Source organism: Mytilus trossulus, chromosome 12, assembly GCF_036588685.1.
Source record: "Mytilus trossulus isolate FHL-02 chromosome 12, PNRI_Mtr1.1.1.hap1, whole genome shotgun sequence".
NCBI classification, from domain to species: Eukaryota; Metazoa; Mollusca; class Bivalvia; order Mytilida; family Mytilidae; genus Mytilus; species Mytilus trossulus.
The window spans coordinates 41,167,813-41,195,780 of record NC_086384.1 but is presented as its reverse complement, the minus strand read 5'-3'; the positions used below and the strand labels follow the sequence as shown (position 1 = coordinate 41,195,780).

At 32.5% G+C, this 27,968-nt stretch overlaps 2 protein-coding genes across 2 annotated transcripts; one reads left to right on the top strand and one right to left on the bottom strand.

Annotated features, from left to right (window-relative positions):
* The first annotated feature begins 1,900 nt into the window (after positions 1-1,900).
* On the top strand, positions 1,901-15,327 carry LOC134693378 (uncharacterized). Its single transcript, XM_063554165.1, has 7 exons — positions 1,901-2,169; positions 9,992-10,178; positions 10,834-11,045; positions 12,418-12,598; positions 13,205-13,422; positions 14,047-14,226; positions 14,750-15,327. The coding sequence occupies exons 1-7, from the start codon at positions 2,082-2,084 to the stop codon at positions 15,298-15,300; spliced, it is 1,617 nt and encodes a 538-aa protein (XP_063410235.1). The 5' UTR covers positions 1,901-2,081; the 3' UTR covers positions 15,301-15,327.
* Positions 15,328-15,833: 506 nt separating this feature from the next.
* LOC134692454 (uncharacterized) lies at positions 15,834-21,912 on the bottom strand. The gene is made up of 6 exons (XM_063552906.1): positions 21,088-21,912; positions 20,264-20,327; positions 19,416-19,724; positions 17,758-18,060; positions 16,815-17,255; positions 15,834-16,108 (listed from the first exon to the last, which is right to left on the bottom strand). The coding sequence occupies exons 1-6, from the start codon at positions 21,910-21,912 to the stop codon at positions 15,834-15,836; spliced, it is 2,217 nt and encodes a 738-aa protein (XP_063408976.1).
* Between the last annotated feature and the right edge of the window lie 6,056 nt (positions 21,913-27,968).

Sequence of the window (27,968 nt, the reverse complement as noted above, 5' to 3'; positions counted from 1 at the left end):
GCTTACTTGTGTTCAATCCATTTTGCTTTGAGTAAATAAAAATTTCAGTATAATTTTGAATTTGTTGTCTACATTTTCCATAGTAATAGAAAACTAGACAAAATGTTAATTTATCTAGATTATATAGGCAGATGTGAAAACACGACTTATTATAGCGACGCGGGTTAAAAGTTTAAACAAAAGATAATGTCACAACCATCCCCTTGGTTTTCTTTTATCTAAAAAAGAGTTTTTGTCATTAGAATTTTTGTTTACCATATACCAACCACGGCCGTGAGATGCTAATGAGTGATGGAACAGAGTCAAATCTCATTAAAGCCGAAGCCAATGAGAAAACTAGCGGTTCAGATAGGAAGCAAGCTAACAAAATAGATTATCTCTACCTACACACTCAATACAATCGGCTGTTAATGACGTATTTGTTTCTCGTTCATTTTTCATTTTTTAACCCATTTGTTTTCTGAGCACTTGTCATCTCATCATATTATATCATAATGACTTGAGTGTGCAGGCACATGTAATATTTTGGTTAGCTTGCTAGTTGAATCGTGAAGTCATTTAAAGGTTAGAATACTATCCTCCTTCAATAGTCGACAAGTACGACGGATACTGTAAACCAACTTATTTTCGCTGATACTTTATTTCGCGTTTTACCCTTTGTTGACCACTTCGCGGCTATTTAATTTTGCGATTTTCTGATTTACTTGATGAAGTTTAATAAGGAAAAATCCAAGGTTTACAAATTCGCGACTTATTTATATTTGCGTTATTTTTCTACTTGCGACAGTCGCGAAAATAAATCGATCGCGAAAATAAGTTGGTTTATAGTAATCAAACTCTCTGTTTGTAGGACAAGAAAACTCAGAAAGAAGGTTATATACATGACCTTATAAGGATTTCATGGTTTTAGCTAGCAAGCAAGCTAGTAAAATATATAACCTTTACTTACACTCTCAAGTCATTTTTAATTTTATAGAAGATATATTTTGTTCGTTTTACATCCAATGTGTGTCGTATCTAGTATGAGAAATGTTTCCAAGTCTATATCATGCAGCGATGTTTATACTAATTATCAATGATAGTATGCTAATCACTTTTTATAATTTGATGAGTGGATTAAATTCTGATGATATTTATCAAAGCAATATTGTATGTCAAACATTTTTACCATACTTGCATACATAAAAGCACGCGAAGTTTTGTGTTGTTAATTAACTCTCACATTAGTTTATTCGAAATCCATTTCATATAGAAATAAACTACTAAAGTCCTATCAATATCGAATACATTTAGATCTTATTTTACATTTAAAAAACAAAATCAAGAAATGAAATAGCGGATTCATATTTACCGGATGGGCTAATAACAGATATGTAATTATTTGCCATTGAGGCAGACAATACTTGACATGAAAAATGCTCGTGTGAATGGTTTCATATGTGTGAATAGGACTTTATATGGATCATCTTGCATGAACATTACTTTAAGGACTACAGTCTGACATAGGATCCTCTTTTGTGAACCTTTCGTTGAGGGTATATCTGATTACCAAACACAGAATCGGATCAACAAAGAACGAGTAATTGATACGTTGTTTGTATATGGCAAATATGGAAAAATAGCAAACAAGCCAGTTATTTCTATAGATAATTTTGTACCTGTATACTTATTGTTAGAAAATCTGACAGTCATTGAATCAAACATTTCATCTTCTGAACAAATCAAATTAAAAATTCAGATTACCAATAAAAACAAATGATAAAATCGATGACTATTTCCTGAAAGCTTTGAACAGTAAAAGGTACGTTAACAAAATAAATGCATGGGACATTCAATTGATGAAATTTATAGCTTATATACTATAGACAATGGGATAGTTTTCTAATGTGATAATATTTGATCTCTTTCACTTAGCTGGTGGTAGCAGCGTTTTCTATCGTTTTATGTAACGAACAACTGAGAAGTTACGTAATGAACTGAAATCTGCTTGTCATTAACGCTCGCTAATTAACAAGTGTAGAAGACAGCCAAGAACCAGCTTGATTAAATAATATTCTTATATGTAGTGTAAACATATTGAAATGGTTATCAACAATATTTTCAAAATATTTCATTTTCCGGCATGCATTTTTTTCTTTATGTGGAAAGTAGGATTTTGTCAAGTAAATCGTAAGTATTATTAAGAAAATACTGGTATTGTAAAATAAAAAAAAAAGAAGAAAACTCGCCAAAGATTTCAGACTTTATATTTTATAAATATTAACCTCATTCTAGTACTTAAAATACCACTAGGTACTTCGGTGTTCAAGTGGTCAAATAGATTATTTACAGTAATCACTAGCCTGTAAGCACTTACAAATGTAATTGTCTGTTCAAATCACGTTCATACTAGATATGTTCGAAGCGTGCCACATGTGGATCAGGATCTGCGTACCCTTCAAGAGAACCTGATATCACCCCTAGTTTTTTGTGGGGTTCGTGTTGTGTATTCTTTAGTTTTTTTTATTTTTATGTTGTGTCATGTGTACTATTGTTTGTCTGTTTGTATCTTTCATTTTTAGCCATGGCATTGTCAGTTTATTTTCGACTTATGAGTTTGACTGTCCCTCTGTTATCTTTTGTCCCTCTTTTATATTGATTTACTAGAATTGCCAGTGTTTCTACGTTATCAGAAGATCAGTGGTTTTCGCTGGTTACTTCATGTACCTCTTCCAATAAAAAATATCACCAAAGGCTGCTAAAAGTGGCATTAAATCCAAACAAAAAATATGAATATATCATTAGATATCATTGGTCTAAGAATAACATTAAGATAAAATTTTCCTGCATATTACACGCGATTACTGAAACCCTCCAACAAGAACGTAAGCTGGAGACTAAATGCTTTGAAAGTAATACACCGAAAATGTTGGAAATTATTGAAACAAGAGGATCTCAAAAGAATACGAACAATAATGCGTCCATAGTACACGGATGCCTCACTCGCATTATCCTGTTTTATGTCTATGTTAAGTGAACAATGATATTTGGGGTCAAAACTACATTGGCATTAACATTAAAAAAGAACATATCATAAAGAACATGAGTACTAGGTTACAAATTAATCAGTCTTCAAATTCATCAAAAAATATCTCGAACAAAAACTATTACTTGGGACGGGACAGACGGAAAGGCGGAGGAATAAACGAACGAACGCCTAAACGCACACACACAGACCGAAAAACATAATCTCCTTATGAGAGGCATAAACATATGCATTGGGTCAACATCGTTTTAAAAGAAAGCAAGGTTAAGGTAAATGCACAATACAAAATTTTACGAATTATAAAGTTAACCAATTTAAACGAAGGATGGGGAAAACAAAATAGCATCAATTCGTAAGATCATATGAAACGAGTTTCTTATAATTATAATGAGAGCTATGTCGAATAGAAATCGACTTTATGTAAATGAATAATAACAATACGTCTATTTACTAATGTCGTGTAGGTAAACCTCTACGCATAGTCTGTAACAGTTTTCAAATTCAGGTGATATAATAAACCTACAAAACAGAACAAAATTCATCTTTGATTTCGTATTTCAATATTTAAAATCAATCAAAATCTGATGCATAAATATTTGCATAGATTGATTTCACTATCCAGCGCAGGTCTGACTTGTAATGGAAATTTTTAAACCAATACATGCCTATCTGTTGTTTGATCGGGTTGTTGTCCCTTTGACAATCTCCATTTCCATTCTCGATCTTATTATGTATCATAATTAAGTCCTAAATGCACGTGTTTACAACAACTTTTATTAAGAATATGTAACGTATTATCGACAATTAATATTTCATTCGGTAATTTTTTTGATCGCAAACTAATTATTTTTCGAGTTTTTTGTCGAAGTTTTTCGGATTGTGACACTGATTAGCAATTACCACAGAATTGTGAAGTACGCGGAAAATCATTGAATTGGAAATATTCTATATATTTTTTTATTTTATCATGCGTTAATATTATTTTTTAAACTGAACCCTAACAGTTGTTATATTATTTAGTGTATTTAATTTGTTTTTGTAAAATCAATAATTACTATTTATCCTATAGTCTACGTTTGTTTACTTTCTGTCATCACTTTCCGTCATCACAGTTTTTCTTTCGCGGCACATGCGCAAGCACTACCAAAAGTTCTCACGTACGATCTATTTCCTTATGTTATTGTATACGGGAACTATCTGCGAATTAGTGTACGGGAAGACAATATATATATTCAAACACCAATCCAGCGCATCTATGACTTGTAATGGAAATTATTGAACCAATACATGCATATCTGTTGTTTTTGGTCGGGTTGTTGGCCCTTTAACATAGTTATTTCCATTCTGGATTTTTTTGCGTATAATAATCAAGTCTTTAATGCACGTTTTTTTTTTAACATTCATTACAAATCTATAACGTATTATCGACAATTAATATTTCATGAAGAGATTTTGAAATCGCAAACTAATTATCTGTCGAGTTTTTGTCGAAGTTTTCCGGATAGTGACATTGATGAGCAATCAACACAGAATTGTAAAGTAGGCAAAAAATCATTGAATTTAATTTGTTTTTGTGAAATTAATAATAACTATTTATCCTAAAGTGTACGTTTGTTTACTTTCTGTCATCACTTTCTGTCCTACAGTTTTTCTCTCGCGGCATATGCGCAAGAAGTTTCAAAAGTTATCACGTACGATCTATTTCCTAATATTACAACATACGGGAAAATATCTGCGAATTAGTATACGGGAAGACAATATATATTCCAACACCAATACATTTCTAAAGAATTTTATAAGATAAAAGTTTTTATTATACAGCATAGTCTACGTATACTTGTTTTATAATAAAGCTTATAGCCATTCAAGTATATAAAACACTTTCAACTTTCTTTTAATTTGTAGTTTTATTTGACTCTTCATGGGTTTTGTTATTATCTGATTACTTGGTCGTATTTAAAGTGATATTTACAGACCAAAATATTTTACAATTATTTAACGAGGCCGGGATAAGGTACCGGTATTTGATGTATATATTAACAAATGTAAATATGTTAACAAAACTTAGTTTTAATGGAAAAAAACAACAAAAAAACACAATTATTTGAGTGTTTGATAATCTAGGACTGTATTTTTGATTATTAAATCATCTTGTTTAAAAAAAAAAAAATTATATGTTAATATGTTATATGTTAGCAAAACATTGATTGTGTGATTACTTAGATACCGCTATCTAATGGGAAAGACTGACGAACAAACGAACAAACGACTAAACCCACGCACATACCGAAAACATAATTTCCTTATAAGAGGCATAAAACTATATATTTGGTCGACATCGCTTAAAAAGAAAGCAACGTTAAGGTAATAGCACAATACGAAACATTACGAATTATGAAATTAAACAATTTAAACGAAGAATTGGAGAGAGAAAAAACAGAATAGCATTAATTCGTAAGGTCATATTAAACGAGTTTCCTATAATTATAATGAGAGCTGTGTCGAAAAGAACTCGACCTTATAAAAATGTATAACATCTATTAATTTATGTCGTGTAGATAAACCTCTACGCATAGTCTGTAACTGTTTTAAAATTTAGGTGATATAATGAACCTACAAAATAGAACAAATCAATCTTTTATTCCGTATTTCAATATTTAAAAATCAAATCAAAATCTGATTCATGAATATTTGCACAGGTCGATTTCTATCCAGCGCAGGTCTGACTTGTAATGGAAATTATTGAACCGATACATGCATATCTGCTGTTTGATCGGGTTGTTTGCTCTTTGATATAATATCAATTTCCATTCTTGATTTTATTGGGTATAAAAATTAAGTCCTTTATGCACGTTTTTTTTTCAATATTCAGAAATCTGTAACGTTTCATTCACAATTAAAATTTCATGAAGTGATTTTGAAATAGCGCTCTAATTATCTTTCGAGTTTTTGTCGGAGTTTTCCAGATTGTGATACTGATGAGCAATCAAAACAGAATCGTGGAGTAAGGGGAAAGTCATTGAATTGGTATTATTGATCGTGCGAAATGTGGGGCCACAAGTTATCATACACGATCTTGTACGTCTTACGGTTACTACATATGGACAAATATCGGCGAATTAGTATACGGGAGGCAGTATTCCTACATCAGTACATTTCTTAAGATTTTCATACGATAAAGGATTTTATTTCACAGGAAAGTCCCGTAAACTTATAAAGTATATAAATCGCACCAATTTTATTTTTTTTAAATTGAAGTTTCATATGACTTTAATTACCCTATTTATTGTGTTTTTGATTATGTGAATACTTGGTCTTGTGTATAGTGATGATAAGTAGACATTAACATTTTACGATTATTTGATTATTTGACCATCTAGAACTGTGTTTTTTATTAATTTATGTGAATATGTTGGGAAAATATTGTGATTATTGTTTAACAATCAAAAATACACGTATGCCCTACTCTCACTGTCATTGTATGTATCTATGTTAAGTGGACCATGATGTTCGTTGTGAGCCAAGGCTCCGTGTTGAAGGCCGTACTTTAACCTATAATGGTTTACTTTTTAAATTGTTATTTGGATGGAGAGTTGTCTCATTGGCACTCACACCACATCTTCCTATATCCATGATAGTAGGGTCAACACTATATTGGCATTGACATTAAAAAGATCATATCATAGGGAACATGTGTACTTGGTTTAAAATTGATCAGACTTCAGATTCATTAAGAAAAGACCTAGAAAAAAACCTCTAACTTTGGACGGGATAGACGGCAGCACGGATGAACGAACGAACAAACGAATTAACGCACGCACACAACGAAAAATATATTCCCCTTTTGAGGGTCATAAACATGCATTAGGTCAACATGGCTTGAAAAGTAAGCAACGTTAAGGCCATAGCGCAATACACAACTTTACGAATTATAAATTTAAACAATTTAAACGAAGGAGGGGAGAAAAACAACAGAATAGCACTAATTCGTAAATACATATGAAGCGAGTATTATTAATAATTATAATGAGAGTTGTGTCGAATAGAATCAGACCTTATGCAAATGTATAACAATACATCTATTAACCTACTTCTATTTTGGCTAAATAAGTCTCTACGCATAGTCTGTAACTGTTAAAAATTTAGTTGATATAAGAAACCTACAAAACAGAAAAAAATAATATCTTATTTCATATTTGAATATTTAAAAATCAATCAAAGTTTTATGCATGTAAACTTGCATAGGTCGATCAATTTCCATACAGCGCAGGTATGAGTTGTAATGGAAATTATTGAAACGATACCTATCTGCTGTTTGATCGGGTTGTTGTCTCTCTGACATAATCTCCATTTCCATTCTCGATTTTTTTTTTGCGTATAATAATTAAGTCCTTAATGTACGTTTTTTTCAACATTCATTACGAATCGATAACGTAGTATCGACAATTAATATTTCATTAAGTGTTTTTTGAATCGCAAACTAATTATCTTTCGAGTTGTTTGTCGAAGGTTTCCGGATTGTGACACTTAATATCAATCAACATAGAATTGTGAAGTATGCGGGAAATCATTGAATTTATAACATTCTGTATATATTTTTTTATTATATTTTCCATACATTCATATTTGTTTATTAAACTTATCCTTAACAGTTGTTAAATTATTTAGTGTATTTAATTTGTTTTTGTAAAATTTATCCTACACTTTAAGTTTATTTACATTATTTCATCACGTTTTTTTCTGTCATCACGGTTTTTCTCTCGCACATGCGCTGTGCGGTGCCAAAAGTTCATACGTTCGATCTATTTCCTAATGTTATTACATACGGCGAAATATCGGTGAATAAATATACGGGAAGACAATATTCCAACATCAGTACGTTCTAAGGATTTTTATCAGATAAAGGATTTTATTCTACAGAAACGTCCACGTATCTAGACTTCTAAATTCAAATACCGTTTTTGTTCACATTATAAACATTAAACCAAAGAAAGCTACAGGTCAAACTTATATAAAGTTATATATACTTCATATAAAAATGTTACCCTTTTACATCGTAACTGTTTCAAACAATAAGCAATTAGACAAATTTTTAAGTTCCGAATCTATCTGATGCGATTTCCTTTTTATAGTCATGTCATTTAATGTCACATGTTACATATAATCACCTTATCTGTATTTTCCGCATCTGTCAGGCGCACCACCAAACGGTGTTTTTTTGATTTGCTATATACACGAGTCAAAATCCCAGAGTTAAGGCAACTGAATTCAAATCATTGTCACAATATTTCATTTTGTACTATTTTAATCAGCATGACTTAATTTAGAAAATGACAATACAAACAGTAGGAATCTTAAATAAAAATAAGGCGTATGTACAGTTTTAAATTTGTTAACGGATATTGTGGGTGTGTTCTAGTACTTTTTTTTATGATCAGATAATAAAGCATTCATTACAAGTGTATACAACATTTTAAATAATTTAAAGTTTCATATGACTTTAACGAGCTTCCTCATTGGTTGCTTGATTATGCGATTTCATGGTCGTGTTTATAGTGATAATTACTTGACAAAATGTTTCACGATTATTTGATTATTTGATAATACAGGACTGTTTTTTATCAATCTATTTTCTTGTTTCAAAAAATATAATGATTCTGTGAATATGTTGGGAAAACATTGTGATTATGTGATTATTTAGACACCCCTATGACGGGCCTCTTCAACAGAGTAAGAAAATGTGAATCAACATGGTAAGCATTTTATGCTCTGTGTGCGTTATTCGTCATACTATATCCACAGACATATTTAAATAGTAAATGGCAAACCAAAGATCCCCAAGAAACAATCAAATATATAGCCCGCTCATGCATTATCAACCGGTTGTCGACATAAAAAAGAAGATTTGGATACGAGTGCCAATGAGACAAATTGTAAAAGTAAACCATTATGGGTCAAAATACGGCATTCAATACGTAGCATTGGCTGCGACAGGACAACAAGCTATAAATGACTCACAAATAACTAGTGTAAAACAATTCGAACAGGAAAACCAACAGTCTAATCTATATACACAAAAAATGAGAAACGAGAAACACTTAAGTTCAACATCAACAAACGACAACCACTAAACAACATGTTGGTTTATGCTACTAAAACCTTAAGTTTCCAAGTTTTTACAAATGAATGATTGATGGGCGGTTTTTTCACCCCTAAAGTAAACCGAGAATGCGAACACTTATTTTTTTGTTATGTGAATGATGCATACACTAAAATAGACCGAATAGACCGAATCACAGGCTAAGAGAGGTTGAGCACTCGTGAACGGTTAGTGATTACTGAAAATAAACTTCCAACCAGAGAGGTCCCTCGATCGACAAAAGCTGTACATATATCTTATGACTTTAAATATCAATCTACTCGATAGCGAATCCAAATTAATTTAGCTGATGTTTGCTTCGGATCCACTTAATTACCAATAACTATATGCTACTGAACAAAATAACCATACACAAATAAATTACACGGAGATTAATCTGAATGTTATCAATACTTACTGATTCAACTCAGTTATATATTGAAAACATAAAATTTAGTATGTTATTATACAGTTATACATGAACATGATCTGATCATAATTTATCGCACAGTCGTTGCAGAATCTAATGTACTATGAGTGATTTTAATGTACAAAGTATCATGACGCCATTGGTTGAATTTCAATTGTTGTAAATTCACATCAATCGAAACTTACCCGTTTTGAAAATACAACCTGGTTTTGATTAGATTCTAAAACGGATTATTTTAATTTTTCTATGAATAAAAAATATAAACATTTAAAAATGCTTTATGATATTAATACAATGTAGACGATTACATTCGCGCCTCTGTTTATTAGAGGACTGCCTTGTACTCTGATTGAGAGCTTATATAACTTTTGTCTATATTTTATATTATTTTTCATAGTACCAACATTCAATTACGAAGATTGCCAATTGATGGGAGCTTCTTATACATATAAGAACTATGTCATATGCAATTGGATTGACTTTTCTCCTCAGCAACATAGCACGGGTCACTGTGGAATGTTTGATTACGCATGGGTACCTGATAGTGGTGCAGATCATATTTTACACCAGTTAGCGTTACAAAGGTACGAAAACAGTCGTGAAACCTCAAGTTATAGGTATAGTAATTATATTTTACACCAGTTAGCGTTACAAAGGTAGGAAAACACGCCTGAAACCTCAAGTGATAGGTATAGTAATTATATTTTAAAGAATCGTGAATAAAATTCTAACAGTTACAAGATAAGTAATGTAAAGGTCAGCAATGCAGGAAAGAGGACACAGTCGATTAGACGTTAAAGTAGATGCATGAGTTTCTATTAATTGTTATTGGCATTGAACTGTCAATACTAGACCGCTGTTAACGTGAAAGTGTTATAGAACAACCGAGTAAAATTAAGCGCGATATTTAACCATATTATGAGCTATCAAATGTTAACTCCACTGCTTACATTAACTCAGAATAATTCATCAAAGGAGCATTTCACGATGCGTATCAAACTCTTCCTCTGTATCTTAAAGAAACACATGTTATTGCAATATAATGGCTCAACAGGTAACAATGTTCGAATGAAGGCTCGATTATTTTGCATTCAAAATTAAACATTAAAATGAATAAATAAAGAAATGCATTAAGAAAATAGAAAAATGAAATAGAAAAGAAAAATATCTAAATGAGTCATAACTCAGATATACAAGCATAATTAATCATGTTAATATTCGAGGAATCTTATTTTAAAGGGGATCTTCGAGCGGGGCTATATACCATATTGGATACACATTAAATTACACAACACCCACACAGTACACAGTTATAGACGTAAATGGAAAGCCGCAGTCTTATTCGGCGTTTTCTGACGCAATGGACCCGAATAATACATGTGTTGCCTTCATTGATGGACATTGGGATGACATACCTTGTACGCTTTACAGGGAAGCCTTCTGCTCTTTAGGTAATTTTATTTGTTTTTAAAGTCATATGAATAAATCATCATAGATACCAGGATTGAAATTTTGTTTTTGCACCAGACGTGCGTTTTGTCTTCAAAAGATAATTCAACAATTAAAAAGGTCAAATAAAGAACGAGGTCGAAGAGCATAGAGAACCAAAAAGTAATAAATGTTTTGCCAAATACAGCGTCAGTAAACTATTCCTTAGGTAGAAAAGCCTTAGTATTTAAAAACAATCAAAGTTTTGTAAACAGTAAATTCATAGTTATAGTCACATCAATGATAATTAATGTGAACACACAAGTGCTGACTCCTGGAAGGTGATCCGATTTCATTGTGCACATTTTTGCACTGTGCGATTTTCTAACGAAAGGTGTCAAAGTGAAAGTCACTGCATTTGGAAAACCGTCGGAAAAATTAAAGTACGAGAACAAAACAATTCATTAGCAGTACATTTTTGAAGACTCTGATAAAATAAAGGAATTTCTGTGTTAAGATAATACATATACACGCTGTTAGAGTAAAGCTTATATATTTACAAATAAACTAGATTAAATATGTACTGATGTCCAGGGAAAATTCAAAATCGAAAATTCTTTATCAATTCTAAAAATCAAAATTTCAAACAAATCAAACGAATGGAAAAAAAACTTGTCATATTTTTGACTTGGTACATAATTTTCCTTATATAGAAAGTGGTGCATTGTTTTAAAGCTAGCTTAACCTCTATAACATTTTCAACTTCGTTTTTTATTGAATTTGAAGTATCTTATGTTTCTAACGGTCTTTTGTGCATTTGTATTTGTTTTCTTCTAAATAAATCATGATCGATTTTGGTCTTTTTCTTCTAAAAGGATGTTTAGGATCAACTTTGATATTTAAGACCGCTAATGAGATATGTAGCGTCAGTTATTTTTTCATATGCATTATATTTAGGATTAGTTATTATAAAGTGCGCATTTGACTCCAACAACTTAAAGATATACTAAATCAAGTGTTTCCTTACCTAAAAAGGGTCGCCATTTGAAATGTTCCCTTCGCACGTAATCGTTTACACGTGCTCGAATAGGTGATTCTAGTAAAGGTATAAAACCGCTCTTTCATAAACCCGTTGCTTTCAATGTTATCCTGACTAATGCTGAAAAAAATCAATGTTTTAAATTGCATATTAGAGCGTACTGGTTACCGAAAGTTTGACAGTACAAACACATAAAGTTTCTATCAGACAAAATGGGTCCAAAAGCTTTCATTTGATACCAAAACTACCCAAACATATCACCAAATGACAAAGACACAGCTATGCGTAGGAACTTCTTTTTTGAATATGTACTACTTTCCGACAGGACCAGTATACAAACTATCTTTTTTTTGTAGTTATCAAATTCGACTATGGCGACTGTAGGGAAAATGGAGTTTCATACACATCCGGGTTAAAACTATACTGTTATTGGATTGATACTACTCTTGGAACGGCTGTAGGTGCATGTGGACTGGACTATTCCATTATTCCAAATCTTGAAGCACAGAGAGTGGTTAATTGGCTAATGAAAATACGGTATGTTGTTAACACAAAACATTTCTAGTAACCAATATAAGATTAAGCTTGAAAAAAAGAAGAAATGGAAATGTTTATCACAACTACATTGTCAATGCAAGTACGAAATCATTGGGAGAAAAATAGTTCGTTCAAATGAAATGTCTACAGCCTTACAAATTTTCCACTGATAATCTGGACTATCTTATATCATACGTGTGGGGTGGTTTTTTTTTATTTCTTCATTTGTTTGAATATGAATCAGACAGTTTGTTTTCACGTTAGAATTGGTTTTTACATTAAAAAAAATGAGCCAGTTGAATAACTAGAATACTATTTCGTTCCGTCATATTTCTTGAAATAATAGCATATTATGATAATACAGAAATCAAGAAGCATCAAGGATAGTTTTAGACTCGGAGGAATCGAAAAGACCACTTACATGTTGCGAGACCAAGCACCTTAAATCTTCTAAGTCACATATAAATTAAAACTAAACAATACATTTAACAATTAAGACAAAACATATTGCGGAAACAAATTTTGCTCACACGTCGACTTTTCTTGCTCTGTTGTAGTATAATTATTTGTATAAAGTTCAAGCAGTTATTTATTCATTTGATACAGAAGCCTAACAACTTTAGGGACTTACTATATAGGATATGTAGAAAACACAGGTGGAGTGGAAACCCATCAAGGAGTGACACAAGACTGGACGAATTGGGATCCTTTGGAAACCCAGTTGATAATTACAAATTGTATCACCATTTCGCAGCCCTATGGTTTATGGAAACATTCTTTATGTTCATCACTGCGTATGTCAATTTGCTCAACAGTAACAGAAAGTAAGTTTATGACTGTAGAAATATTTTTTTTTGTGTTTTACCGATTATTTCAATTTGATCAAAGTTAACAGAAAATATTTTACAATTTTGATTTCTTTGGTGTTTTACCGCTCATGCCCAAATTGCTCAACGGTAACAAACAATAGGTTGATGATTGTAGAAATATAAATTAGGGCATAATAAATAGATTACAAAATTACCTATTATATTATATAAAATTATTATAGTTTTACCATATAGATTTAAATCTTCCGCCTCGTACTTGTTTGATCTTTTTTTATTTTTGCGTCACGCATGAGTTTTTTAAGACGAAAGACAAAATCTAAGTCTGTTCTATATAAACAGTTTAATTAAGAATAAATAATCTTTAAGAAATTGACTCGAATAAAAGTTACTTTTAGGGCCAGGACATCAGGGTCTGAGTAAAGATCCATCATTTTTGTAATTTGTTTAGCCAGTTTTTCTATTCTTTACATTTTTTTGTCTATCATTTTTATTTTTCCTATATTTTAACACTCATTATGTTTTATTCTTTCTATTTTTGTCCCTTATTCTGCACATTGCTCCCCATTCCCTAATGTGAAATCCTATCCTGACCCGCATACAATTTGGTGAATTTTTCAGTCATACCATGTCAAACACCAATCGTGAACAGCGGATCAACGTTGATAAGTCAAACTGGAGATATGTATGGTGACACGTGTCATTACACATGTGACATGGGACACGCGTTGGTGTATGGGAATCTGACGAGAACTTGTCTAATCGATGGTACATGGGATAGTAGCTCACCAGTTTGTGAAGGTAAGATTATTAATGCTATCATGTCTATTAATTGCAAATTTTGAAATTTCGATTGCATTTACAAATGATGTTAAGATGTTCCGGATATTCATTTACATAGTTTTTTTTTACATCTAGATCTTCAATACATACAATCTGGCAAATTTACACAACTCGAGCATTTACGTATCCATATCAAGAGAGAGCTCTTTTTCCTTTATATGTGAATTGTGAATTATCAATTTTTGGATTGTGTTGCTGATTCGTTAAAGAAGTGACAAATATGAACGTTCTTTATTCAAAACTGCCCAAAAACATATTAATTTTCTGCATTTAAACTTAATATGCCGTTAATGTCATTCCTTTTATTTTGATTCTTGATAGCGAACCAACAAACACAAGTATAAGATATATAAAAAGATGACAAAAAGGTGAATTGAAGTGTTTTTGCATTCAAAATATTCAATTATAAGCTTATTAATTATTAGATTATTAATAACATGCTTTAAGATCGTATCCAATCTTTCTCCGTACTTTTATTCAGAAATACTAACGTCTCAAGCAACAACAGACATAGTATCAACAGCCAACACAATTTCAACAGCTGAATCAACAACAGCCAAACCATCAATAGCCCAAACATCAACAGCTGGATCAATATCAAACGACATGTTAACATCAACTGTGCATCAACAGGTTTCAACTGCAACAAACATGGTCATAAGTACGACCTCTAATCATGATATCCCAGAAACAACCTTGACAGAAACAATAACCTACAACCAAGAAATAACGGAAACTACTACGGGTGTAATTTCCAGAACAACAAATGGTCTTTGCATATGCACATGTTCTTTATCTTTAAACATAACAATAAATATTGAACAGAGAATTAAAGAATTAAAAAAGCTGCTGGAAGTGGACAAAGACGTATTATCGTCTACAATCCGCCGCCTTACTTGCGCGGACGACCCACGACCGTCGTCGGCTTACATTGGATATACTGGAGCTTTGATTATTGTTGCTGTGTTCTCTTTAATCATTATCATTGATATAGTTAACATATATGTGTTTTTCAAGACATTACGAACGTGATTTAGAATAAAAAGTCTGAAGGTTTTTGTCAAATATTTGTTTTGTAATGTTTGTGGCGATATATTCACAGGTCCGTGTAGGTTCGATGATTATGAAAAAAGTTGTGATTTATAAAAACGCTCTCGTAAAAAATACTCGTTCATTTTTTTCAAAAATGAAGGCACCTTCAGATTGAAATTAGTAATTATTATTAAGCGTCTATTAAACTATTTAAGAAATAAATAGATATAAGCAGTTGTGTTATGATGGCCAATTAGACCGATCTCCACAATGTAACAATTGATAAAAGGTAAACCATATTAGGTCAAAGTACGGCCTTCAACACGGAACATAGTCTTATACCGAACACCAAGCTATAAAGGGCCACAAAAATTACTGGTATGAAATCAGAAAAACAGAAAAACCAACGATCTAATCTTTATAAAAACAAGAAACATTTATGAACCATAACAACTAACAACAACCAATTTAAGAGATATAAGAACAGGCATACTTAACATCGTCATTGTTCAAAACCCCATTATCTACTGGTATCAATGTTTAATTATAAACAAGGCTTTCACAGCCGATATCAAAATGGGTATGTCCATCAGCGCCATTGTTCCAAAAACAACAACCATTAATGATGCGCCAACGGCTCCTGCTGCTGTTGCTGATGGTCGTGAATCTGGTGCACAAGTCGTACGTCGTATTGAAGATGACAATATCTTTCTATTTACACGTAGTCCTTTCTCTATTTCACTCTTTTTTTTATCCAAGTAACCTGACTTTTTAGCCTCAGGGATGTGAACAAAAGTCACCAACGTTTCTATAAAATACAAATTCAAACAAGTAGATCAAATTGAGTATTGTAGACGGCATGTGTTCTTTTAATTAAGTGTGTGTTGTATCTAACACCATTTGTTTTGGTTCGTGGTACTTATTTGTGACCTGTAATCCTGTATTATGCTGACACAGTTTTGATATAGCACGATAGTTGATGTAGTACAAGTAGACACTATCAGAATCAAGTAATCTCTTTGACAAATTGATACTTCTTCCCTAAAAAAACTCTGGTAAATTTAATTTGAATGATTATTAAGTCAAAAATCGTTGTCTTCGTCACCGTCATCGTCATGATTGACGTTATCATCATCGTTGTCGTCATCACTGTCATCGTCATGATTGTCGTTATCATCATCGTTGTCGTCGTCGTAACGATAGTTTGAATTGTTTGTAATTAATGGCGTGTTTGATATTGTATACTTGTGAATAAACCACTGATTTAATAACATGAACAGCAGCAATTGCACTGAACAAGATGCGCATTTCGACAAATTGTGTTGTACGGAGAAGAAATTACCCTCATCATCCTCCCCATATTTATAATCAAAGTACGGTATGTGATAATGAGATTTGCTCTCCAGTATTAACAATAATTTAATTATAAAAAAAAAGAAATAGAGAAGAATGACTGAACCTATCATATTCCATCATCATCGTCGTCTTTGATTTCTAATTATTTAAGTACTTACGATCTAATATGTCAAGGCTCACGTAGTCACTGGATCCAGTTTTATCAATGTTAACAGCAAAGCATTTGTATAAAGCTTTGTCGTACAGAGACACACCGTAGATCTGCAATGATGGTACTACAGTCGTTGCACCAGATGTTTTATTTGTGTTCATGGTTGGGTCAATTTTCATCACCATTCCATCCTGGTACTTTTGCCAGTAGACTGACGTCACAGGTCCGATAACATCGCATGTTAGGGTAACATTTTCTCCTGAGTTTGCAGATAAGGTTAAAGGTCTTGCAGAAACGGAAGGTGTCATACTTAATGTGTTTGCTGTATTATAAGTAGTTGTTATTGTGTTAACCAGAATAGGACTTTTTGTTGTTGTTGTTGTTGTAGTTATTGTTGTTGCTGCTGTTACATTCGATCCTGTTATCGTGGATTGCCCACCATCGTTTACTGCAAAATGTATTTTGATATGAAAACATGAGCAAGGTACACGATCACTTCCTACCTAAACATGTTAATGTTATTTTGTTTGGTTATATTATATAGTATACATTGTCAAGTCTATTAAGTATTATTCTAACACGCACAATTGTCGGTCCCTACTCTCTCTTAATTAAAAGAAAGCAAGGATCGACAACTCTGCATGGGAGACTGGATAGTTACAATATAAAATAAAGAACATTGATTCAACACGAAACATCTACTGACGACGAGTCTGTCTTTTTAAGAATAATATCAATACCAGAAGCATAAACATTATGTACACAAAAAGTCACACTCTGACCTCTCAAGGCCTGTCCCTGAAAACTGAAAATGTAGTTTGTTCAATTATTGTCATAAAATGCATAATTTGTTTTAGCTCGACATTTAAAAAAACTTAAGTGATCAATCGAAAAAAATCGGTAAATTTACACGTTCTATGAATTTACAACAAAATAATTTAGAATCTTACCGGCAGTGCTATCGTAAACTACTAATACCAAATCAGGTCCTTTAGTACTACCGACAGTATTGTTTGCGTGGCAGTTATATACTCCGGTGTCGGAAGTACGAGCTTGATCTATATTTAAAGATGGTGAAGAAGTTGTCGATCCACTGTATCTGGTTTTGGTCATGTCTATCATCTTATTGCTTGTCGTTCGGGTCCAATGAACATAGTCGACGTTAGGTGTCGCGTCGATAACACATGGCAGCGAAATGATATCGCCACTAAGAGCTGTTCTATACTTAGGGCTTTTAACATCCGGTTCCGTATCTGAAAATAGGTAACGTATATACTAATTTTGTGTTGTAGAACATATCATTTGGTAATCCGTGCAAATAGTGCCTCCTCATATATGTTTCCACAGTCATAATGACCTTCCATCATTACCAAACTGAACAAAGAAATAACACCACGGATGCCGTATACGGTGCAGGAAATGCTTAGCCTTACGGAGCACCTGATTTCACTTTTTAGTGGAGTTTGTGTTGTTTCTTATTTATTATTTATAACTTGATGTAAATGTCCTTTGGTTTTGAGAGTCTTTGTTTACTCCTTGGTTTTGATTGTTATTGCCTCATTTACTGTCTTGAACATTAAACCAAAAAAATATTAAATTAGCAAATAAAGAAAACAGTAGTATACCGCTTTCCAAAACTCACACAGAAACGCTAAGCATTAGACAAAATCATATGAGAATAAAAAATATAACATCAAAACCAAATACATGAATTCGGGATAGATAAGTACCGTGACACGTCTTATAGTAATGTGAATTCACACTGCTATTTTTCTTAGTGTTTGGAACAGATTAGCTGTCTTTGGGAAAAATCGTTTGACACAGAACCCTATGAGAACTAGTTTTGTCAGAACACACTGTCAACATTCAAACATACTATTCACACTGATTAGTGTGCACGCTTGTGAAAGCGACGCTGGATATTTTACCCTTCTCACGCAACTAGCATTTATTTTAGTTGCAAATATCCGTCCTCAACATGACATATCGGTTTTTTCATATCAAGTAAATGATAAAGGTAAAACTATGTAACTATTTTAGTAAAGAATAATACAAAAACGCAAGATTGGTTGATTGAAGGCTGTTATTTGTACTAACGTATTTGGTAATGGAAATTTTACCGCGTCATGCATGATTGTGAGAGCAGATTTCCGAGCTGACGATTCATTTCTAGCGCATCTGATTATTGCATGCATGCTCAGCATAAAATCCACAAACACAAATTTTAAAGAAGTAGTTTTACCCATCCAAGGCTTTCACGACTCACCAAGTGCGGTTATAAACATTGATGACAGTCTATCGTAACATCAAACTTTGTAAAGAATGAAACATAACGGCTAAATAATAACAATCTTCTGTCGGCCCTGATCATGCCTGAAATAGTCTATTAACCTTTTACATATTGCTTATTATATTCGGTATAGGTTATGCTCATTTTTGAAGTTCGTACGGTGACCTGCAGATGCCTCCGTCTACTACATTTGTTCTCTGATAAAAGGTTGTCTAATTTGCGATCAAATCACATCTTCTTAATTATGTGTTTATAAGCCAGAAGTATATACTTTTTTTGAAATGAAAGCACCACTGATTTTTTACAATGAAATCTTACCTCCAAGAACATGTAACGTCACACTTACAAATTCGTTCCCAATATTATTCCCAGCACGACATGTGTATGTTTTCTCGATAAAAGTGACATTGGAAATTGTCATTGAAATGTTGGCTCTTCCGTTGTCTGTAGTGGTATCAGTTTCTACTGTGTACGATCCACCGGAAGTGATGTCAGTAAATCCTGTCGATGTGTTGATACCCCAGCTGAATGTCGTAATGGCAGGATGTGAAACAATAAGACAATTTAAGGTAATATTGCCACCATAAATGATACTGGAGTTTATATTCGCAATACTAATTGTAGGAGCTGAAGTTGAAAAATAATATATATTCATGCCCAGTTTTTTAAGTGCGTTAAAATATTGTCCGATTTCAGCGATTGATTGTGGAAATAAACTCATCGTAGATACCAAGATTGAAGTTTTGTATTTGCTCCGACGCGCGTTTCGTCTACAAAAGACTCATCAGTAACGCTCGAATTCAAAATGATAAAAAAAAAAACCTAATTAGCGTTTTTCCATTAGTTCACGAGATTGTTTTTAACGTTTAAAGATCTATATAAAATTATTATGTTTTCATATGTGACACAGCTGTGATTGAAGAATGATTTATGCAATATATATCTGTCTTTATTCTATTATTAAAATAAAACTTTTTATTTGAATACGACGCTCTGTAAACAAATCTACAAGTTATCCCAACAAACCACATTTCAGCGTTATTTTTAAACATATAGCACAAAAATAAAGAAACCTGCCATTGATTTCTGATATTAAGTAAAAATAGATCCTTATTGAACAAAAACTTAGTTGTCTTTTTTTGTATGACTAATCTTTACCTCTTTACCTGAATATGGACAATTGGTGTTTGGTGTAATGCATCCCGGGACGTTGCTACCAGGCTTGCAAGTCTGTTAAAAAAGATTGTAAGTTCTATAAATAAATTAAATTTTGGATGTATTGATTGACATTATTTTGTAACTTATCACTTGACGCCATCAACGTTTATTCGTGATTTTAATTTTCCTCAAAATTGGAATTTTAGATTTATTCATTAGGGTACCTATAATATTTTTTCTGTCGTTCGAAATAACCATAAACATGCGGTACACACCTGTAAATAACATGATTCAGTGTGCACCACATGTTTGATGTAATTTTGTCATACACAGAAAACAGATATTACAGTAAGTGTATAAGAATTGATTAGATGTTCAACCTCAAATGTTAAGTAGCATCACACCATGCACACGTCTTATCATCTTATGGAGTTTGGATTATCTATAACAACTCTCCAGGGCCAATAACATTCAAAATAAAATACGCATTATTTAAGAAATAATTCATGTAAGCAATATATTTGTTTGAAATTTAGACAAAGCCTGGGCCGTGATATTGGAATTTTATCTTGATTGGTATATGTAAGTATAAAAAAAATTGAAATGTAATGTAATTTTCCTCGGAGTTTAGTATTTTTGTGTTTTTACTTTTTCAATAAGGGATCTGTAGTTTATTGAAGCCACATTTGTGATATGTACAATGAAGTGCAACACATATATGCTCAATCTTATTTACAATTCTTGAGCAAACATTTATATAAACAAACCAAGCAATTCAACCTTTTCTATGAATTATATGCGTTAGGAAAATAGCTCTTAAGAGTTGACCTACCACGTTTCTCTGGAAATAATGTCCTCCAAGAGTGCGTAAAATCAGTGATGAATTATGTTCGTAGTATACATAACCACCAAAGTTTGCACTGGTATGGTTTATTCTGTTGACATTTCCGGGATCAGGGGTATATACTAGCGCCGAATACGACACACCACCAATGTCCAGGTCATTTGAACCTGTAGAAGTAGCTTGGACCAATTGAGAATTCAGCATGATACTGCTCGAGTCAGACGTGAAAACTGTGACCCCATAAATATCCGACTGTTCGTATGAAGGTGGAATGTAAAATTCATAAGATTTCTGAAATCCATCCAATGGAGTGGCATAATACATTGACGGCTTTGACGTACCCGATTCTAGAATATGGACAACTGCTATTGGTTCACTGGATGAAATGAAAAGAATATCTGAGTTCATTTCATAGTAATCCCAATCATTAGTATTACCCGTGTCATACATGCAACTATCTTCATTGTACCCTACCACCGAAGTATTATCAGAAGTTGTAAGGATAAATACACCTGCAAGATGATGAGATCCAAATCTGCTTATAATATAATCTCGTCCCAAGACGAGAGTTGGTGGTACTTGGTCAATCATAAAGATTTTAGGATTTCCATTACTCAGAAAGGTCGTGTGGGCACACCCTGCAAACACTGCTATATCTGTGTTACTTGTAATTTGCAGACCAGTCAAATCGTTATAATACCACAAGTTAAACACACTGTATGCGTACTTTATATTGATCTCGGCGGTGGTGTTGTTTAACAAAGTATAAATGCTCGTACCTATTGGTTGATTTAAATCCACAAGATCAACCATTTTATTGAAGGCAAGAGTGACCTGGTTGCTTAAATGGGGGAAAACTATAGACACAAACGAATACGAATCGTTCGACATTTTTGGTGCGATTACATTATAGGTATTTCCTAGAAGTGAAAGAGGGAACACGAAGAAAGAATCCGAATCATACGGAGTAACGATGACAACTGTGACGTCAATGTTGACCCTGTTCGTCACTTCAATATAAATGCAGTTTTCTTGTGCAGGTTCGAATAATCTACTGAACACATCTTCTGGAACAATCATTTTTCGAAAATAATTACCAGTGATGTCGAGTGTGTTATCAATCAGATTAGGGTCGTTCGGGGTTTTTACCATAACAACTGCCCTATTTGTTTCATGGTTGTTAATGATAATGTAAGATTCGCTAATTGATGACGAACTGTACTCAATCGGAACAACAAAAAGAAATTCTGTACCAACTAGTGTTTGGTCTGCCATACATAATCCTACAATAAAAATACAAGCTTGACTATGTTCTACGTATATCACTTTATATTCAGTTAGTGATAAATCTGCTTTTATTTTATAAATAGGAATTACTGAATATGGAATAATTGCAGAGATACAGATAAAAGGGAGGCAACAAGTAGAGAGTAAATAGGTAGATAAATATAAAGAATACAAAAAAAAACGTTTTAAAAAGGATAGAAATCAATAATTAAGAAAAAATTACAGACTAAAAAAAACAAATCTACGAAATTAATTCATTAAAAGACTAAAACAATAAATGACCCCATCAATATCTCGTCAATGTGTTGTTTACCTCATTCTTTACTATCCTGTGTCCGCGGATGTAGGACCTCAGGTAATAAGTGTCCTCAGGTAACTGGCTGAATTTGTCATCGATTTATTCGCACGAAAATATAGTTTCCTATGTGGATCAATTTTCATACCAGTCTTTTTATTCACCTGCGTATGAACTTCGCAGATACAAAATTATCCGGTGTGTTTTAAATAAAGACAACAGTAGTATATTGCTGTTCAAAAATCGATCGAGAGAAAACTAATAAGAGTTACAAACTAAAACTGAGGGAAATACACCAACTATAAGAGAAAAACAATGAAACAACAAACACTGTGTGCAAAAAAAACAAACGCAAATGCAACATACATATAAACAAACTATTTGTAACACCAAACATTCTGTATGTATGAGCCTGCCCCAAGTCAGGAGCCCGTTATTCAGTGGTTGATGTTTGTTAATGTGTTACATACTTGTTTTTCGTTCATTTTTGGTACATAAATTAGGCCGTTAGTTTTATCGTTTGAATTATTTTACATTGTCATTTCGACGCCTTTTATAGCTGAATATGCGGTTTGGGTTTTGCTGATTGTTGAAGGCTGTATGGCGACATTTAATGGTTAATGGAGAGTTGTCGACTTGTTTCTTTATTATTATGAGGCTGACTTCATGCAGGAACTTCTTAGGAAGAAAAGCAAGAAGTAAGCAATATCCTTTAACTCTACTTTCCGCTATATAGATGATGTTCTTTCACTAATTAATTCAAAATTTTGTGACTATTTGGAACGCATCTATCCCATCGAACTGGAGATAAAGGATAATACAGATACAGTGAAGTCGGCCTCATATCTTGACTAACATCTATAAATTGACAATGAAAGTCAGTTGAAAAAAAACTTTACGACAAAAGAGATGATTTCAGCTATCCAATTGTACACTTTCAATTTCTAAGTAGCAACATTCCAGCAGCACCTGCATACGGGGTATATATCTCCAAGTTGATGCGATATTCCCATGTTTGCATTTCCTATCGTGATTTTCTTGATAGAGGGTTGGCATTCACAAGGAATCTATTAAACCAAGAGTTCCAAATGATGAATTTGAAATCACGCCTTCGTAAATTTTACGGACGCCATCACGAGTTGGTTGATCGTTATAGAATTACCGTTTCACAAATGAAATCGGATATGTTCCTTACGTCGTAACTACAATCCCCTTCTCTATTTACCGGATTAGTTTTCACATAAGCAACACGACGGGTACTACATGTGGAGCTGGATCTGCTTACCCTTCCGGAGCACCTGAGATCACACCTAGTTTTTGATGGAGTTCGTGTTGTTTATCCTTTAGTTTTCTATGTTGTGTCATGTGTACTTTTTTTGTCTGTTTGTCTTTTCCATTTTTAGCCATGGCGTTGTCAGTTTATTTTAGATTTATGAGTTTGAATGTCCCTTTGGTATCTTTCATTCCTCTTTTGTCTCACTGACAATCATACCACTTCTACTTTTTATATAAGATAACAATTGCCGTTTTCCTAACTTGGTATAGGGCATTTGACCAAAAAAAATGGAAGGTTAAACCTGGTTTTGTGTCTAGCAAAATCTCGCTTTAAGGCAATGTTAAAATTACCATTCATTAAATGTGATGGCAGGTGGTAAAAATCCAATAAAACACATAATATTTATAATATTTATTTGCAGTTGCAAACTTTTGTAAATTATTTAAAATATAGAAATGGATATTCCTCGTGCAAACCACCTTTATTCTTCGCTCTTTTTTTCTTTACCTATTGTACTTTTTGGGGATTGAAGCTCATTCATTAGGTTACTTTTGATTTTGGACCTATTGGATTATAGCTCTTTATCTTTTATGTAAGCTTTGGATTTCACATATTTTGGCCACGAGCATCACTGAAGAGACATGTTTTGTCGAAATGCGCAAGCTACCCTGATATTTTTAAGATTCATAGATTTAAATTACGCATTCTATGATATCTGTTCCACTTGAATTTTATGTAAAATAATAAGAGCCATCAACGGTCAAATATTCGAAATCATTTTATAATTTAAGTAAGAGTTAGAGGAGACCAGTCTTTCGGTAACTCAAAAAAGGATGCTCAATGAGGTTTCTCGAGCCAAAACTAAAGGAAAGCAAACGAAAAAGAGAAAGGATAAAAAGACAAACAACAGTCAACACAACCGATACATAGAAGAATAAAAAATGCCAACCACACAACACCAATGTTGGTCGTATGTTTCGTTCGGTAGCGATATTAAATGACACTATAACTCTATTTAAACTATTATTTTTTTTTAACTTTCTAAACCTGTGAATATCGAGGTCAACACTGCAGCAAACATATTAGGTATTTTGTAAAATTTATGAATGCTATTTGAAGGAAATTAAAAATTCGATTTATTGAAAAAAAAGAGGAGGGAAAATCAAAACGGAAATCCTTAATTAAACGGCAAAATCAAAACGAATGGACAATAATTGTCATATTCCTGACTTGGTACAGTCATGTTTGAAGTAGACAATGGTGGATTTAAACTGGTCTTCTAGCTAGTTAAACCTCTCACTTGAAGGACAGTGGCATACATTTCCATTATATGTGAACAAAATAAACAAACATAATAGGAAAACATGTCAAATAGTTATCAAAGGTACCAGGACTTTAATTTATTACGCCAGACGTGCGTTTCGTCTACTTAAGACTCATCAGTGACGCTCATATCAAAATATTAATAGGAGTATAGAGTCAACAATGTGGTATTATCTTAATCACTATAAAACAAATTATTTTATATAAACAACATTTACATTGGCACAAGTAATTTATACTTACCAAATTTTAGAGCATAAAGAACAAAAACGCAAATCAACATTTTTTTACAATCGAGAATGAATCATCTCACCAAGAACACATGAATGTCGAACACATCTAAAGCTTCATCACTTTAAAGAATTAATTTTGGATAACTTTAGTTCTAACAAAAACAATGATGGGGGAACTCGATATTAATTTCCTAAATGCAATAAAACCCACTTAATTAGAAACACAATACAGCGGCGATATCGGAATTTTATAATACTTAGCATAAACAATGACACAATCAGACACATGTTATTTTTACTGTTAATTAAGTTTAAAATGTCTCCGATTGAACTAGGGTATACAATCAATAATCGGTAATCGACGACATAGAAAATTCATGTTCATTTTGATTTTTTTTTTCTTAAGCTTTTCAACCTCAGGCATTGATGACCTTAGCTGTATTTGGCAACACATTTGGAAATTTTGAACCTCAATGCTCTACAACTTTGTACTTTATTTGGCTAATTTTGTTTTTTTTTATAACTTTTCTGGATTCGATCGTCACTGATGAGTCTTTTGAAGACGAAACGCGCGTCTGGCGTATACAAATAAGATTTAGTTCTGGTATCTATTATGAGTTTATATAGAATGACACAAGGTGATTCTTTTTTTACTACAATAATTATTGTTACTAAGTCGGACAAAATCAGAATCGGTTATTGAAAACAAAGTTATAAAAATTTGTTTGTTATTGGCCCCCTTTATTTGGATGCAATTATTGAATTTAAATTACAGCTCAAACAAAAAGTGATTAGTTACTACACATTTACTTTACCACTAAATTATTGAGAAAGGAGACGTAATTTGAAACCTCAGCAATAAAAGTAATGTTTAGGTACAAAATTTTATTATAACTTTGTGCTACACTACAAAATCTGTGAATCATTCAAGAAAAACATATTTTAAAAATTTACATGAACAATACCAAATCAAATCGGATGTAGAACAGCTATTTTGCTATCATTGAACATAATCGCCATATTAATTGATAATAAATACATAACTCCACATAGTTGTCAAGATTATGGAGTTTTATAGGACTATCACACAATTGAAAGATTAAACTACCTATAAATCCAGATTTGATTTATAATTTTTCTGCATAAGAAAATGTTTCTACCAAGTCAGGAATATGACATGCTCTTCAACTTCGTATATTATTTGGCCTTTTAAATTGATTCGGATCCAGTCATTTTAAAAAGGGGGGTCCCAATCAAGGACAAAAGGGGTGTTTCAACTATATGTCCCCATTTAAATGCATTGATCGTCCAAAAAGGGGGTGTAAAACCCCGGGACCACCCCTGGATCCGCCACTGAGCTTAAAAATACTAGATTTAATCCACCATTTTCTAAAAAGTCAAAAATATGACAGTTGTTATATATTCGCTAGATGTATTTGAACATTTGATTTTGCCATTTGCTTATGGTCTTTTTCCGCGGTGTTCGGTATTTTTGGATAGAACGTACATAATAAAGGAATAGCAAAAAAGATAATGGAGAAAAATATCAAGATAGTCAGGAATTGAAAACAATTGGGGTGCTCAAATATAAAGAAGAGAGAATACCAGGCAAAAGTTATAAAGAATGGAGAATAACATACAAAAATTACAACGAAAGGTTAATATAGGGCAAACTTTATAAACAAAAGAGAGAAATTGCTTTTAAAGAATTGACATATCACCAGCTAGGCCCTTATCAAAAGTGAACAGACACTGATCTACCAGTTACAACGTCAAGTTGATCATGGTAAGTACAAATTTGATGATAAGTTTTCGACTGTCATACAACTGAGAGGGTTAGCTAGTTTTAAAACCAGATTTCATCCACCATTTTCCTCAAATTTACCAAGCAGCAAATAATTACTTACCTTTCCGCATTTCATTGATTTGAATTCGGTGATTCTTATAATATATTGGAAATAAAATAAATACTCAAGTCTTAGTGTAAGTTTTTTTTATTTTTTTTTATTGACCAGTATATCCCTGATCACAAAAACAAATAGAACAAATTAACATATAACTGATGCTATGTTTTTGCTAATGTGAATTTATAGTATCAAATATCAGAAGGTATTCGAGGTATACAGACTGACCTTTACCATAGTCAGATTATAAAAACAATAGAAATATGTTTGTTTCTAGTCATATCCATTCCGTCAATGATCTAGATTTTATACATTTTGTACAATATCATGCGAATGTTTGAAAGTGTTGTAAGAACGCTGAGCAGCAGAAATATTATTATGGAATATTTATCTCTTAGATCCAACAATGACAATGACAAAAGCGAAAATTTGAAGAAGAAAATTGTAGCAATTTCGCAAAAGAGTTGAAAGTAAAATCAGAACGGCAACGATGATGTAACAGTTTTCACGAAGACGAGAAGGCTGCAAAGATTCAAAAGTATTTTGCGATT

Coding starts and splice junctions, on each gene's coding strand:
- LOC134693378 (XM_063554165.1), top strand. CDS start 2,082: ATGGTTATCAACAATATTTTCAAAATATTTCATTTTCCGGCATGCATT. Junction 10,179..10,833: donor CACCAGTTAGCGTTACAAAG/GTACGAAAACAG, acceptor CTTATTTTAAAG/GGGATCTTCGAGCGGGGCTA. Junction 13,423..14,046: donor TTGCTCAACAGTAACAGAAA/GTAAGTTTATGA, acceptor TGAATTTTTCAG/TCATACCATGTCAAACACCA.
- LOC134692454 (XM_063552906.1), bottom strand. CDS start 21,912: ATGGTTGATCTTGTGGATTTAAATCAACCAATAGGTACGAGCATTTAT. Junction 20,328..21,087: donor ATTATTTCCAGAGAAACGTG/GTAGGTCAACTC, acceptor CTTTTTTAACAG/ACTTGCAAGCCTGGTAGCAA. Junction 17,256..17,757: donor AGTTTACGATAGCACTGCCG/GTAAGATTCTAA, acceptor TACATTTTGCAG/TAAACGATGGTGGGCAATCC.